Consider the following 16,511-nt stretch of genomic DNA (forward strand, 5'->3'; position numbering starts at 1 on the left):
CCTCCTCTACCTGGCAGGACTCTCTCAAGATTTGACAAGAGCTCTGCCAAACCTATAATACAACCTTAATTGAAAAATCTGTAGCAGAGGATTCTCAGGCCTTATAGAACGATGTCCCACCCCTCCTACAGGTTATTTCTCTGCCATCTATTGGCACCTAGCAAGGATTCAGCAAGGGAGGGAGGACAACTGCTCTGTCTCACTGAGACTTCAGTACTTTAAGGCCAGCCTCATCGATACTTTCTCACACAGCCCTTCTGGGGCCTGAGAAGCAATGCTTTCCAAAGCTAAGAACCACATGAGGTTCTTAACAAGTCTTAAGACTGTCAGCTAGGGAGGCATCCCTGTGTTTTAGAGACCTGCTCCAACCCATAGAGGTCTAGTGGCCCCCTGAAGTCTCAGGTGACTGGTGGACTTCTGGACTGGGGCTTAGGGAAGTGGCATTGTCGAGGCATTTGGGCCCCAAGTGTGGGAAGTTGTACTGCAGCCCCTTCTCTTTAATCAGATGCTCTGGTAGGTTGAGACGTAGGTCAAGTACATCCTCCTGAATGAATATTTAACAAGCCCCCAACAGGGTAGGGTATACCTAGGAAAGACTGGCTTCCTATGAGCAAATGATTCATTCAGAAAGTGCCCAGGCAGCTAGAGACACTCAAGTGCCACTCAAGTCCTCACATACAAATTTGACTTTTCAACCTTTTTTTTTTTTTTAAATCCAGGATCAAGACCACAGACAATTTATTATGTACGACATGGGGTGAAGAATGATAGAGGGAAATTATGGCTGTGAGTGACACGGAATTCGATGAAAAGGCTCAAGTTTGTTGACGAGTTTAAATTTGGCTTTTGCTCTTGGAAATGTCAAAATAATGATAAGAAGCACTTATGCCTTACAGAGCAAATAATCCACAAAGTGTCATTTTCATTTTGCAAACAGGGACACAATAGCAGTCAAATATATAAGCCTAAATACCCAGAGTTAACATACAGGTTCGATAAGCTGTAACAAGGGAGTTAGCATGCTGGTGGGTTTTTAAATCAAATCCATTTTGAACCCTGTGACCTACTGGAGGTTCTAAGTGGAACCTGGGGAAAGCAGCTTTTCCATACAAAACAAGGACAACGACGACAAAGAAAACCCAGGCTCTGCTGGATGTCTATAATACTCATTTGCAGTAAGGCTTTCAAGATACATGAATTTTTATAGCATTTGTATTTTAAGGATTTAGGGCAAATACATTTTTTTTTTCTACTTGATAAAAAGAAAATTAGTACTTAAAAGGTTCAAAAATATATCGATTGAGTGATTTTTTTTTTTTACATAAATAAATTATATTGATTTTTTTAGGATTTAACAGCTGAAAAAACCCTTTCTGCTTCCACTGGAGGCAAAACTGAACAAAATGTTAGTTAAATAGAGAGCAGCATTTCTAAGAAATCTGTTGTCAGCATTATAGACCATCTATGCTACAAAGATGTCATCGAATAGGATCTGTTCAATTACTGGATTCTTTCTTCTTATACGATCAGTTAAAGGATTTCTGATTTATATCTCTGATTCATAAAACTGGGACTCCACTTTTTGAAAATACATCTGATTGATTTTTCGGTCACGATTTAACAGACTTCTTTGAGATGCTCATTTTAACATTTACATAATTTATAATCCCAAATGTATAAAAGACAATGACAAAAGCATCATAAATAAATAATGCGAACTGAAATAGTTATGTCAAACATTTGGACCTTCTGATAAATTAGCAAAACTGTAACAGAAAAAGTAAAAAATACAGTAAATTGTGACAACAAAAAGTGAAACTGGTACTAGTAACACTTCCAACATTTCCAACGGTCCTGCACAGCCCTGTGCCCCCAGAGTACTGAACCTTGGGCTTATTTCAAGTCTCAGAGTGTGAACTGTCAGTGAAGAGAGATCATCAGAAGGGATGGAACATGAGTGGGAAGGCGAAAGGAAACGGGTTTAAGTGCTGCTCACGCAGGCTCTTCCCAGCTTGGGAAGCTGAGGAAGAAGGGAACATAATGTTAATTTGCAACAGTCTCGACTCACGTGACGATTTGGGATCTGCGTCCAACTGTAAAATATAAACTGAATGGAGAAAAAAATAGAAGCAAAACGCTTTTCACAGTCATAGTATAAAAGGTGGCACACACGTTTTGACAACCTCAAATAACTCGGACAAAAGGACCTCGTAAGTGTAAAAAGTGTTGAATGACTATTTTCTCGCAGGCTCCAGAAAGAGCCTGATTCTTGGTGAAGGAAAGCACAAAATAAAAACCCCTCGGGCCCTGGCAGTGGCTAGAGCAATCCTTAGGAGACTGAGGTGAGCGGAGTGCTAGTCGTGTGTGCTTGTGAGCAGCGCGTGCCGCTCGCCCGCCCGTTGCCGGCAATCGCTCAAGGTGTGCAAAGCTTCCTCATACTGAGAATCATCTTTTGACCTGGGAGACAGAGAATACGCGTGTATAAAATAATGCCTAGTCAGTATTCTTGCTGCAAGAGTCTGAAAAACCATGAAGGGGGAAGTCACGTTACTAACAGTAGGGTTTCTGTTTTATAAAGAAATGAATATATGCAGTTTCAACCATTAGTTATAATACTTCTGTCTACACTACTCATTTAGTAATCATGATAAAATAGGGAAATATTTTAACTAAAAATATGCACCAGCGCTTCCTTTTTCTGTGCTTTTTGGTTCCCCATTACATTCTTCCCATTCAACACGGCTCATGGAAAAAAAAAGAGCTACTCTGTGTCTGTCCTCGGGCCCTTCGATGGTAAATCCCCAGACAGCTTTCTTATGCCATTTTTCCTCCTCAAATAAGTGGGAAACTTGGAAGAGAAGGGGGTAGGGCGTGTCACCAAGTACTGTATTAACTACGATTGCTGGAATGAACAACTGGATAACAGAATGAGAATTCTGTGCCTCCTAGACTAGGTCGACGACACTTATCTAATGAAGTGGCAAGACCCTGCGACTATTAACATCTGTCACCATAGTTCTCAGACAGGAAATCAGGTAGGTAATATTACTTATGGAAACACAGGTTCTTATGAAGGTGAAGTGAGGGAAGTAACAAACTTTTATGGGATAAGAAACTTACAAGTCACATCATTTCTTAAATGAAAATGTTCTAATTGGTGTCACTGTTGGAGTCTTTGAGGCCCCCGTCCCCGGCCTGTGCCGCATGTTCTCTATCTGAGGGCACAGGTGCCCTGGACTCGGGGCAGTTCTGCTCGCTGCCTGGCTCCCTTTCCGAGCCGGGAGCAGGCTCTGGGTTGGGGTTCAGGCTGTCCCCTTTTGTTTTCTTCTTCTTCCTCTTCTGGTTCTCCAGCCCTGCTATTTCAGAGTGTCTGGCCTGCTGCATGGCGGGCAGTGCCATGCCCATGCCAGGAGAGAGAAACATGGATGGGTAAAGGAGTCCGGGAGACACTCCTGGGATAAGAAATGGGTTAAAAGCCACAGGACTACTCGTAGTTATTGCAGGTTCGGACTGATCGGAATACGGACTAGGCGCAGGCTTGTCTTCAGCTAAAGTGTCCGTTTTTACATCATGGCTACTTGGCTTGTCTTCTGCAGTCTTTTCGGTCACGGAAGTACCACTTTTTGTTGTGCTTGACAGAGGCGCTGGAGCGGTCGAAGTGCAGGTAGTTGCCATGGGGGCATTGAGGAGTCCCCCGACACCAAACATCTGGGGCACAGTGGCCATTCCCGGCAGCATCATGGGCAGCATGCTTAAGGTGCTTTTGACCTCCTCCCCTGTGGGCATTGTGGCAAAGCTGGCCGGGAACCCCACCAGCCCCGTGAGGGGGATGCCTGGCATATTTCTCATGTTCTGCAGCCCTACCAGGTCCATCCCGGCAATCAGTCCGTTCATGAACAGTGGCCCCATTCCAGAGGGCGAGTCCGCCACGATGGCCGGAGCCTTCAGCAGCTCGCTCCGAGGCCGCCGCCCCCTCCTGCGGGGGCCCGCGTCTCGAAGAACGGGCTCAGTCAGGGTGGGACCAAACTTGTTTTCTGGGAGAAACCCCTGAAAAGGACAAAGAAACATAAGATGTTGAAGGTTACCGGGCGGCAGGTGACCAGTTGGGGTTCCTGCACCGGCTAGCCCGTCCCCGCTCCGCAAAGGATCCCCGCATGGCGGCACCTGCTGCCTGCCTGCCGGGGGTCGGACCGCTCTCTTGCCTAAGGGTTTCCCTCTTCAGAGGCCGGGGAGCCTGTCGCCACCAAGCAGTGGCTCCAACATGCTCACCGCGCACAAGGAGCGTTGCCCTGCAACTGTCGGGGCTGGGATGGGAACTAGAGACCGGCACTGAAGACGCCCAGGTCTTAGTCAACTCTTTATAAAAAGATTTTATTGAAGCATAATTGACATAACAGAATATTAGTTTCAATTGTACAAAGGAAAACCCATATGGAGCGCTTCATGAATTTGCGAGTCATCCTTGAGCGGGGGCCGTGCTAACCTTCTTGGAGTTGTTCGATTTCAGTGTACCTGCTCCGAAGCGAGCACAGTCGAGACTCCTGTGGCTGCAACCCCTTGACCACAACCCAACATTCATCCTCCCCATGACACAGGAAGGTTTCCATTACAGCCACAAAGCAGAGTAGGTAAGAGTTTTGCAGCAGACAGACCTGATCCTCCAACCTGACTCTGTGACCCTCTAGGTGTGGGACTCGGGCCAAGTCAGTTAACATCACAATCCCGGGGAGAAAGGACAATGACACCTATCTTGTAGGGTTACTGAAAGTGAAGTGTTTAACACATTACTTGACCCACAGGAAGTAGTCCCACTAAAGAGACAATATTAACTGTGTACATGCCCCACTCCCCCTGGACCCCGAGCTCCTGGAGGGCAATGGCACTGACAGTCTACGAGTTTGTTGAGGAAATGAAAGCATTCTTGACTACCATTGGGAAAATGCATCAAAGTAAGTGATGATATGGTTTCTCTTAAGGGAGACAATCTATTTTTCCTCTGTTTAGAGGTTTACTTTCTAGTTTTCTTAGGAGAGAGATCCAGAATTAAGCTCCATGTGGGTTGAACTAATCGTGCCTGGGACTTACGGCTACGCTTGCACACAGGTCACCTGGCACCACACATCTGAATACTTCATCATGACACATCTGGATGACTTTGCTACAGAGAACCACAAAGGAGAACCTACTGCTTTAATGTATCAGTGATGGCGGGCAGCGTGGCAGGAAAAAAGTGCCTGCCTGGGAGTGGGCTTGCAGCAGCCACGCACGCTCCTTCCTGTGACTGTCACTCAGGAGCTCAGCCGGGCAATAAGGATGCAGCAAGAACCTGCCCTTGAACCTGCACTCCCGGGGCTCACAGTCTGGATGCAGAGATAATTAAAGGAACCATTGCAAGTATGATGCATCTAACTCTGACTGTGTTTCAAAAATGGCGACGATAATCCCCACGTAAACAAAGACATGGTTCCCCATGGAAAGGGAGAGATTTCTTCAGAACTCAGCGTCTGAAGCGCCTGCATTTCCCCACCAGGCGCTGCTGTCATTTAGCTTCCCAAGGGGATACACGTCCACAGTGTGAGGGCAATGGTACCTCCGTGGTTAGGCAGTCTCAGTCTTCTCTGTATAAGGGGCATAAAGAAAAAGCCCTTCCCGGGGGGTCCCTGGGGAGCCACTTCCCCTTGCTGAGCCACACTGAAGGGGAGCGGTTCTAACTGTGCCCGTTCCTCCCGGCGGTTCCCGTCACAAAGCTGGTGCTCTTCCATCACCTCCTCTTTGATCACAGCAACGTGGAGGCTAAAAACATTCAGAGTGGCCTCAAGGGATCCATAACCCTAGATTCGCCTCGGGGACACAGGGCACCATTAGGGCTGAAATGTGGAGACAGGGCGGGAGGTGGGAGGGCTTGGCAGGGAGGCTGGAAGACCCCATGCTTCTCTATGGCTGCCTCTGTTTTTTCAAAATTCTTAGGCGTTTGCATAAAACCTTCCCTTCCTGCGAGTCTGGAGCAAGCGAGGGAGCAGGGACCTGGCGAGAAGCGGCGGAGACCTCACCAGCACACGGCCTCCTTGTCTTTGAGGCTCAGAGGCAGAGCCAGCTGTGCTCCTCTGCAGAGCATATTGAGAGCAAGAAAAGAGTTAAAGATCTCACCCAGAGATACCAGAGGGGCCAGAAAAACCCTTTTATTAGGGCCAGGAGTCCTAGATCATATGCAGAAAGAAGTCAGGGAAGCTTAGGATATCTTAGGGCTGAGACTGGTGACCAGGCCTGAGAGCAGTTAAGAAATCTCTTTACAACCTTCCCAAGGACGCTTACTTTCAACTTTAATCCAGTTGCTCTGGTGTTTCCATTTGGTTCACCACCTCTCTTCTCCTTTAACTGTTAAGTCAAATCCTTAGAAAATCCAAAAGATTTTTGCTTAAGGGGTCGTCAGTCACAGAGACAGGGTTAGTTAGTGACACCGGCTTAGGTTCTCAATGAGCTGTGAGTACACACGTGTGTGACGGGCTCCAAAATGAGAAGCAGCTGAGATGCACGGGTTCCCAGGGTAGTGAGGCTGCCAGCGGCAAGGCGAACTGGCTAAGAGCGCTGCGCCCGCAGGGGGCGGCGATCACAGGAAGAGCAGTGGGAGCGCCAACCGAGCATGAGACAGGCACCGTGCCGAGGGCTCTAAGCTGCCATTAACCATCACACAGACCCCACCGGGCTGCACTGTGCTATCGCAGCCATGTTGTAAGGACTTTATGGAGCCACAGACAAGTGAAAAGCGGCGGGTGCACCTGGACGTTTCCGAGTCTCCAGAAATGCTATTTTTGAAGTTCTACTTGTTTCCTAAAGAATATTAGAGAAAAACCAGGTCCTCATGGGCAAAAAGCATTATGATGGCCAACTATGTTTGCCTGAGGAGACACGCTTCTCAAAGGCCTTGTTTTAGGAGAGCAGGAGAGGGAGGAACCTCTGATATTGTCATGTTTTGTCCTCCTTTCTCACAAATTGCGGAGCAGGAATCTGCCCGAGGGCACAGTTGGTCCGGCTCTGTGGCCCCAGCCCAGGGCTCCTTGCATGCGACCCACCACGTCACACCCCCCTTTTGTTCCCACTAGTGCCTAGCCGCCTGTGACCTGCATGGCCACTTTGTCCTGGAGTGTGCTGGGCTGGCTGCTCACTCTGGACTGGGGATGACAGCTTGGGGAGCACTTCCTGCCTGGTTCCTGTTTCTGAACACAGGCAGTAGGACTTGATGGACTGGGGCCAGGCTACAAGCATCATTTCTCACCAGTCTATCTTGAGCCCATTAAAGAAAATCACCTCAATGTGGACCACAGCGCAGCACAATCTCAGGCCCCTGCTGGGCATAGCCTTCAGCCCGGGGCCCCAGCCGGGGTAACCGCAGCTCGACCACAAAGCTTTGCCAAGCCCTCTTGCCTGCAGCCCACCCACAGCAAGAGCCAGGGAAAGGTGCTGGGGTGTGTGCTTTTCCTTTATGCCCACAAATGTTCCCTTATAACTCTCCTCACAACTCTCCGGTGGAAGGGCATGTGCGATCTTAGAAGTCTTTCTCTGGGGAAGAAAAACCCAGAGCTTTAAGAATAACGCCTCCATCTTACTTTCAAACAGTCTGCTATAAATCAGACATTCTTCAACAGACTTTATTTTGAGCTCATCAGGGCGTTTAGGACCGAATGGCAGACTTGAGTAAGACAGCGTGCATCCTGCAGGGTCTCTCTGGCCCTGCCTGCTAAATTCGAGTCGCACTCATCAGGCATCAGGATGTCCAAAATGTCCCTTCCCTGCACTGAGAACCACCGACGCAGAGAGAATGCTGGGCCCTTTCGGAACTGGGAACTTGCCAAGAAGGCATATGCTGGCCGCCTTCTCCCCTCAGAGTGGGAGAGCAGCAGCAGAGAGGCCCCAGGCGTGAAGAGCGCAGTGCTCTTCAAGAAGCGCGCTGGCAGAGGAAGTCGGCTCTCACCACTTCCTGTGGGAGGAGGGAGGGTGAGTTACTCTAGCCACCCAGCTGCTGCCCACCCCAGTCAGATGCCCCTCCCAGCAGCTCTGCGACCACACACAGCGGCCCAGTCTCACTGCGGGCTTTGGCAGCTCTCCCTCCTGGTAATTATACCCTGGGAGCAAACCTGCTTCCTCTTCCAGGGGAGGCCTGGGGAGAGGGCAAGGAGAGCGAGGAAGAGGAGAGGCCGACATTCAGCGACACTGGAGGCAAAGCTGCTTTTCCACAGGATGACTTGGGCATTTATTCCAAAGCCTGCAGATACCAACTCTAAAACTTAATGCATGAGCAGAGGTGGAGAAGGTGGAAACCAAAACATCCCCTACTCTTCCCAGGAAGTTCGGCCAACAAACATCCACTGAGTGGAACTTAACCAAATGCAGTATGTAGATCCTGATTTTAAAAATCCTAACAACGATAACAACAACAAAAATACAAAAACTAGCTCTAAAAATATTTTGGGGACAACTGGGGAAATCTGACTATAGATTCAGATATTATTAATATTAAACTGTGCAATCATGATAATAGTTACATAGGAAAACGCATTCCGAAGTATTCAGGGGTGACGTATCATGCCTGCAATTTACTGTCAAACGGCTTAGCGAGAAACAAACAAAAAACTACACACACACAGTACATATGTGTGCGTACATACATTTGATGAGCAACCACTATGCACTGGGCCTTCGGAAAGCTGAATCCCTCTGCAGTGTGTGTGATACTAAGTCTGTGACATCCAGCTGAGCTGCAGCACACACAGCAGAAGGGGTTGAAGGGAGGCTGAAGTTCCTTGTGGGGTTTGAGTCTGTTTTAGAAGAAGGGGGTAGGGTCTCTATGGGAGAGAGAGCGTAGCACACCCTGGAAGGCTCCTGCCCCAGGAGGGGCCGTGGGAGACATGGTGACAGGGTTAGGATCGAGCCTTCAGGGAGCTGGAGCCAAGCTGAGCGGTGCAGTCAGGGCTATGCTGGCTCTGCCCCGGGGGAAGGCCAAGCCGCCCTGAGGACCAAGAGGACAAGTGCTTCCTGTTCTTGCCTTCCTGCAGGAAAAGGGCCTCCGAGGCAGGGACTGTGTTTATCTAACAACGAAGGGAAAGTGCATCTCTGGTAAGAGGCTGACTTGCAAGAACAGCTTAGAAATGGGTTTTCTGGCAAGGGGTCAGCGTCTGCTGGGAGTTATGAACATTAATTTCCAGAGAACATGAGGGAAATTGTTAGACATGTAGAAAGACATGAGAAAGCCAAGGGGGAAACCACATGGTTTTTCTGACAAGTCTCTAAACCAATAGCTCAGAGCCTACAACAAAGCAAGAACTGGAGGTCTCCACAGAACGACGCTGAATGATACGAGCAGAATGTGGGGAGGTAGCGTGAGGGGTTGAGAAAGACAGATGGGATAAAAACGAAGCTGAATCAGGTCGTACAGCACAGGCAGGTCTAAGAAAAGGGGTGGGAGGGACATTTTCCAAGAATAAAGCAAGAGAGGGGAAAAGGGCAGCTTTTGCAATGTGACAAACTTTCTAACAGGCAGCCCCTTGGAGACCCCCGGCCAGGCCTCTCCTCACAGTGGCCACAGATGAGTGGGAGCAGTTGTGTTTGCAGAGCTGCTAGAAAGAAGACTCATCATCCAGGTGACAAAAATCAGGAACAAGTTCCTTGAGGACATTAAGTAACAATTTCCTTCTGCAGGAGGAGGAGGAGGAAATGACTAGAGTGGGTGGTCTTTCGGAGCTAAAAAAAGAAATCACACATCCAATTTCGCTAAGAAGGGAGGTCCGACCCCAGGAAAGCCCAGCGGGCAGAGCACTGAGAAGGCATCCAGGAAAGCCTGCGAGTTTAGGGGGCGACCCAGGAAGCGCGGATCCCCAAGAGGGTCTTCAGAGACTCCCCATTTGGGCAGAACGTACTTTCAGGAGGTTAAAAACACATGTATAATTTTCCCAAGTTCAACACATTTTCACGTTGAAATGTTATTACCGCCCCCTAGAGGTTGTGAATTTTCTATTCCAAATTTGTACTCATCTGTAAACTATAATTAACTCATATTTGTTACACTAGAAGTATTTTGCAGATGTCTTTGAAGTTTCTTCCAGACTCATGATTCTATAATAGGAAAAGGGCCATGCTTGGAGTCAGCTGTTTTTCATTGCCAGTGAGGCCGGACTAGGAAGAAACGTCTTAAATGGTAGCCAGAAAAGCTTAGATTAGAAAATGAAAATTTCCAATTATGAAGTTTGTTAACACTGGAAACAGACTCCTGATGAGTTAAGGTATTTTTTCCTCTGAACTCTCTACAAAACATCAAGCTTTGGGAATGTTTTAAGTACAAACTTAAACCAAACGTTTTGGAGGTAGAGGTTGAAAACAAATGACCATGGGCGGTCACACTGCTGCTCAAGACAGCCCAGCACCGCTTATCACCACTACCGACTTCCTGTGACGGTCCCATCCGCTTGGAAAATGGCAGGGAAACCCACTTCCCAGCAGAGCTTTCTCCCCACGTTGGCAAGGCTGGGCTCCACCAGAACACGTCCCTCTTTCTTACCCTCAGTCCTGGCTCCTTGGGGACAGCAGGAACCCTCTCTTCCCCGCTCAGAGAGCTGACATCTAATTTTCCAGGTTCCTTACAGCGTGGCCTCCTCTGCTTTGGTTTGTCTGAAAAATTCTAGGAGGCAAATGGAAACCAATGTTACAAAACGTTCTGTTACCGTCTTCTGATGAGGGTGGCGCTTTTCAGCTGGTTTTGTATTCTTCTCATTGGCGGCTCTCTGCACAGGCCCCGGCCAGGTTCCTGTGAAGGAGATGGCGCCTCGGCGCTCACCTAGGCTCTCCTCTTGAAGCGACAGCACTTCTGGGGCCCAGGCTGTGTGCGGTCCCTGGCCCTCCCGACGAGGATGCCTGGGCACTGCTTAATCCCTGGCCCTTTCCTCTTCATTATTTTCTCAGATTCTGTCCCCGCTGCAACCTATGTGGCGGGCTCTGTCTCTGGAAGGTGTGCGTCTGTGAATGCATCCCCCTCCTCTCCTTGTGAGCTCTCTCCTTCCGTTTACTATAAATTACATGTACCCAGGACAAGGATGGTGGTGGGTAGAGGTGCAAATGAGGAAAGGAAACCCAAGAAAAAACACCTGTGCTCAGGAGCCCTCTCCTACAGATTTCTCATCTGAAGGACTTAGGGCAAAGGTAAGAGGACTCGAGGAAAAGTCCCAATGCAGTACCCGTAAAACTAAGACGACATCCCTCCCTGCAATGCGGAAACATATTAACCTGAAAAGAATACACAGGAACACTTCCGTTTATGCAACCTGAAGATCTCTTTGTGAGTTTACAACATTGTGGATAATTCTGGGGGGTTTGGGGGGCTGAGCTTAGGCCAGTTCTGTCCTCATTAGGTTTTGCATGTCTACTTCTTGGCACAGTGTTCTGACATGAGCTGTAATTTTTCTTTTTCTTTTTTTAACTCTCAAATGATGTTCTCAGTTGACACAGATCTCTCCCAGACTCCCTGGTCTTCCTGGTCTCCCTCAACATACTCCATTTCAAGAATGGCACCAAGTTCGCAGAAGCAGACAGTAATGTCAGGTGGCACCAACACACACTTACTGCTCCGAAGCCAGGAACGTCTAAGGAGTAGTCATCAGCCTGCTGCCTCAGCCAGTCAAGCAGACTCTTGCTGGGAATGGCCTTCTCAGCCTGGCTGCCAGCTGCGGGGGCCGGCTCGGGGGCCGCGGGGGCAGGCACTGGCCCTTCGGGGTGTGAGGTGCTCAGGGGGGCCTGGCCTGGGTCTTCATGGACTTCCTGGACGAAGGGAAAACAGTACGTGCAGTCAATCATGACAGAGGAAAACTAGTTTCTAAGAGGAAAACATACAAGGCGTTCTTCAAATCCTCCCGTCTATTGCCATGTGACTGTTACTCTGCCGGGTGCTGTCCACCCTGCTGACCCCCACGGGAGCTCTTGCACGTGCTGGGCGTCCCCTCCACCTGAACGCTCCTCTCTCCACTTCGTGTCGACTTGGTGAACTTCAATTCCATCCTGTGCACCCAGGTTCAGTGGTACCTCCTTTGTCACTGTCAGTGACAGTCCCAGGCAACACTGTCCACTCCATAACCTGTTCCCCCCAGCACGCTTCACAGGTTTGTTCACGTGACAAAAAATGCCTCACTGCCATTTGCTTACCTATTTCTTGCTCTATAGTTCGAATGCCTGTCTTACTCATCTGTATTTCCAATGGCTATGATCAGGTCTACAGATAAAGTACAATGTCCATGCTAAATAAATGTTTGCATAACAAATTTTTAAAGATACTCTGAGGCCAAGGAAAAATTTTCAGTCATTCCACTGGAACTCTACGATCATTACAGAGAAACTGGAGCTTTGCACCTCTAAAAAATGAGACAACCTTCTGAAAAGCTTGTGGAATTGGGCAGAGAAAGAACCTGCCACTTTGGCTTCCCAAATTATACAGAAAGTCTAACAGAAAGACACATCCCAAACAACAGAGCCTAATAATAGAGCTCTCAAGCTCTAGAGAACAAAGTCCTTGGTTTGCTTCCCTGATCTGCCACTTACTAGCTGGATAATCTTAGACAAATCATTTAATGCTGCTAAGCCTCAGTTTCCTCATCTATAAAATGGGAATAACATTAACACCTTCACAGGGATATTGTGAGGATTACGTAGGACAATCACATAAAACCCTGAACACAGTGCCTGGCACAGAGTAAACACTCAATAAATACTGGCTATTACTATTCCTTTCAAATTATGAAAACATGAAATGTGATTCCTGTTTTGGAGCTGAAAAATCAATAAATGGGAAAAAAACAAAATAGAGAAATGGTGGTCTCTGACACATTAAGCAAAGTCTACAGGGATCTCTCTCGGCCGGGTGTTCCTTTTCTGTTGTTTACAACAATCTCTGAGTGTAGCAGGTCTTGGTGAAACCTCACAGCAACCCTCTGCAGCAGATGCTGGGGCCCCCCCTTTACGGAGGAGCGATGTGAGACTCGGCAGTGGGCCCAGTGTCTCCCAGTGAGTCAAGCTGTAGAGCCAGGGCCAACATCCCAAAGTCGCTCTAGAAAGCCTGCTACCCCGAGGCAACCCTGCCCTAAATTCAACCCTGCTGTCTTGGTTTGTTAATTCAGTCTCCAGCAATTCTTCTGAAACAATGGAGGATGTGGGTTGTTTCTATTTGAAATGGCAAGGCCTCCTCCTGGGTCATTTCTCCAAGTTGCATGCAAATGAAGGGCCCTGAATGGGTTAATCCCTATCTATTTCTAGAAAAGATTGAGGGTAACTTATAACGAGGACATAACGAAAATAAGTAGGACAACTAAAATAGGGATAAAAGATCCACAAATCAAAAAATTTTCTGTCTGAGGAAGAAGTGTTTGGTGCTCAGTGCAGAAAGGTCAATGTTTTCACTTAATGGCCTCGTACACCTACCAAGATTCCTGCCTGAAGAGTTTGATCCTTCAGAAAGATGAGGTCCATCCCTCCCTCAACATGTTTCCGTCTCCCTCTCCGCCTCCTTGTGGCAGCATCATCTCTTCTCAGGCTTCCATTGACAATCTGTCCGGTCACTGGATGGATCAGGCCAGCTTGCAGAATCCCAGACAAGTCCATGCCAAGGGCTCCTTGAAGTGAACCGATAGCCCCAATCTTAGGGGTGCTGGCACTCACTGGGAAAGGAGATGTGGCTCCTGGGGACCCCTCAGACGTGCAGGAGAGATCTATTGCTGACTCCCCATGCCAGCCATTGAGGACGATGGGGGGGTGCCCATGGGTGGCAGAGAACTGTTCCAGGCTCCGAACTTTTGCATCCCTCTCCACCTCAAACTCGTAAGGACGTCTGTGCTTTTGCTCATCCTTTGTGAATACTGGAGCCAAGAAGCTCTCCTGTGAACACAGGTGGCAAAAGAGGTTTGAATGCCACTTCTGTGGCTGAATGCCAGCTCTTTCTCCAGCCCCAATTTCCTTGGGCCTACTATGATTTCTAATCATCTTCTTACGATTTGTTCTAAGTCAAAATCTTCTCAAACTTTAACACCAAATCACCTAGATAGCTTAAGATGCAGATTCTACTTCAATGGGCCTGAACTTCTGCATTTCTAACAGGTTTCCAGATGCTGCTAACACTGCTATTCCACGAACTAAACTTAGAGTTGTAAGATTATAATATAGGGAATCTCAACTTCAGCTATACATCAGAATCAATTTTTTAAAAAGTCTAATATTCGGTCCACACCCCAGATCAATTAAATCAGAATCAGTGGCTTTTCAGGATCCCCAGTGTATTTCAATGTGCAATCATAACTGAGGCCCAGTGTGCCAACGACGTATCTCAAATTAATCTTGACTTCTGAATTTATAAAACTCACTCCTGGCTTTGATTTCCCTAATTTCTATCAGCTGCCATCGTTTCCTCAGTCCTCCAAGTCCTGAGCACACAGATCCATTCGTGCCTGTCTTTCTTTATGTATTTATCAGGCACCGAATCGTGCCTGCTAGTTTTCCCCGCTTCTTTGGATCCACTCTGCCACTAGTGTATAGTCGAGAACCTTCTCTCTTTCTCGGGTCCGCACGTGGCCTCCCAGCTTCTGAGGCACTCCTCCTTCCTGACCCTCGTACCCCACGAAACTGCATACCACTCCAGCCGAGCTGCAGAACCTTGCTTTCATCACAGTTCCCTGCTCTGAAACTTTTCAAAGCTCTCTGCTGCCTACAGGATAAAATCCAAATTCAATTAATACTAATGGCTCTACCAAAAAAAAAAAAAAAAAAACTCTATCTGTTCAGTAACATTTTGAAATGGACCTTAGCTTTCGAGAAGCGCAGTGTCCCCTCATTCTTTTTGTTTCATGGTCAAATAACCACGGCGGTATCTCTCACCCTTCGGATCTGGCCACCAGCCGCTGCAACAACTGCTGCTGGCGCGCCAGCCTGGAGTTTCCTGGCTCACGGAGAGGTTACTTGAATCTCGGGGACCGTTGGAGCTAACAGAGGGGGTGGTAAAAATTGATATCTATACTGTTGGCTGAGGGCCACTTCAATACACTTACATACGGCGGCAGATATTATTATTTAGGCGGTTGATTATCGTATGCACTAATTCCGTTAAAAAAAAAAAAAAAAAAAAGGACAAAAGCTCAGAAAAAGTATCAAAAGTACCAGGTTACCCAAATTCACAAAGTCCCTTAAGATCAAGGGTCAAGTTTTCTAACCAGAATGAGCTGATAGAAAAGAGCACATTCAAATGTACGCACTTACATAAGCCTTAATCTAAACTTCATAGTCTGAACAATGAAAATTAAAGCCACAGTGTGGTAAATACAAAGACAATTTGACACTTGTCTTATGGTCTAAGTAATCAAGTGCATATACCTTTAATGTTCAAATGCTACAATACTAATACCTTTAAAAGATATTAAACATTTCTCTGAATCTGTTACTGGGAAATACTCTGCAAAGTAAAAATAAATGATTCAAAGCTGAGGATGCTTTAAATCAAAGCTGAGAATGCTTTTGCCTATGAACACACATGTGGCAAAAGAGGTGTGAATGCCACTTCAAACTCTGGGAGATACCTTTGGCCACTCAGAGAAGGAGTATAGGGTTTTCTCCTGGAGGAGCTGAGCGATGGTGGGGGCCCGAGCCTCCTGCAGGTCCTCCCCGATGTCTCCTGTGATGCCCGATGTCGAGCTCTTGCTCTCCTCCTCGGAGTATTTCCCTGGATAATCTGGGAAGAAATGTTAAAAAAATTAGATACTTGGGAGAGAGTAGTGATCTGACAAATCAGGACATATGATCTTTTCTTTTGTAATTAGCCCATTCTGTGCTAATTTATTTTAAACTGAATATTAATTACCAGGCCTTCTCTTTCCAGAAGAACCACATCAGTTAAGCCATAAAGGTAGAGGCTGCTCTACAGCTACCAATATAAACCATCTGATAAGAGTCTGCGTCCACATCCCAACAAAAACAACAACAACAAAAGAGAAAGGATGTTTTTCTGTGTATTCAAGAGTGAGGAGATGAACGACCACAAAGAGGCTTTCACATGCGGTGTAGTGGCGAAGACGAAATTAAACATTATAATACTTTGATACATCTGAAGGGACAGTTTATGAAATGTACAACAGCAAGAGACTGATATTTATGAAAAGGATGAAAACTCATGAAATTTACAACAAAAGCAAAACAAACCTGATTCATGTAAAAAAAAAAAAAGATGCAAATGAACCTAAAACATTTAAATTATTTCATTGATGGAAAGAAATGACAATGTAACTCATTCTCTCCAGCTTCAGTGGTGAAAGTTTATCATCAATGTGAAATGGATCTTCAAAGATCCACTGACCAGCAATAACAGGGAGTGGACAGAGAGCAGCAAAATGCCCAGGGCAGGAACTTTTTTTCTAGGTGGAACGACCAGGCATGTGTACCCTCTGACAGGTGGAGATTTCACTTCTGACTGGACAGCAAGTCTCTTAGGGAGCTAGAGA

General features: G+C 47.2%; 1 protein-coding gene and 1 non-coding gene across 2 annotated transcripts in view; both read right to left on the reverse strand.

Annotated features, from left to right (window-relative positions):
- Positions 1 to 721: 721 nt before the first annotated feature.
- CHD6 (chromodomain helicase DNA binding protein 6) overlaps positions 722 to 16,511 on the reverse strand; it is a 143,446-nt gene continuing 127,656 nt past the window's right edge. The window contains exons 34-39 of the mRNA XM_039863719.1: positions 15,582 to 15,745; positions 14,899 to 14,963; positions 13,453 to 14,026; positions 11,608 to 11,802; positions 10,550 to 10,669; positions 722 to 4,047 (exon numbers count right to left, since the gene is read on the reverse strand). Of these exons, the coding sequence (XP_039719653.1) occupies positions 3,151 to 4,047; positions 10,550 to 10,669; positions 11,608 to 11,802; positions 13,453 to 14,026; positions 14,899 to 14,963; positions 15,582 to 15,745 (2,015 nt within the window). The 3' untranslated portion in view covers positions 722 to 3,150. The remainder of the gene's footprint in view (positions 4,048 to 10,549; positions 10,670 to 11,607; positions 11,803 to 13,452; positions 14,027 to 14,898; positions 14,964 to 15,581; positions 15,746 to 16,511) is intronic.
- Positions 4,426 to 4,530, reverse strand: LOC120604251 (U6 spliceosomal RNA). Its single transcript, XR_005653283.1, has one exon. It is a non-coding gene; the product is annotated as a U6 spliceosomal RNA (small nuclear RNA).

The sequence above is a fragment of the Pteropus medius genome, unplaced genomic scaffold (assembly GCF_902729225.1).
Source record: "Pteropus medius unplaced genomic scaffold, Ma_sr-lr_union100, whole genome shotgun sequence".
NCBI lineage: Eukaryota > Metazoa > Chordata > Mammalia > Chiroptera > Pteropodidae > Pteropus > Pteropus medius.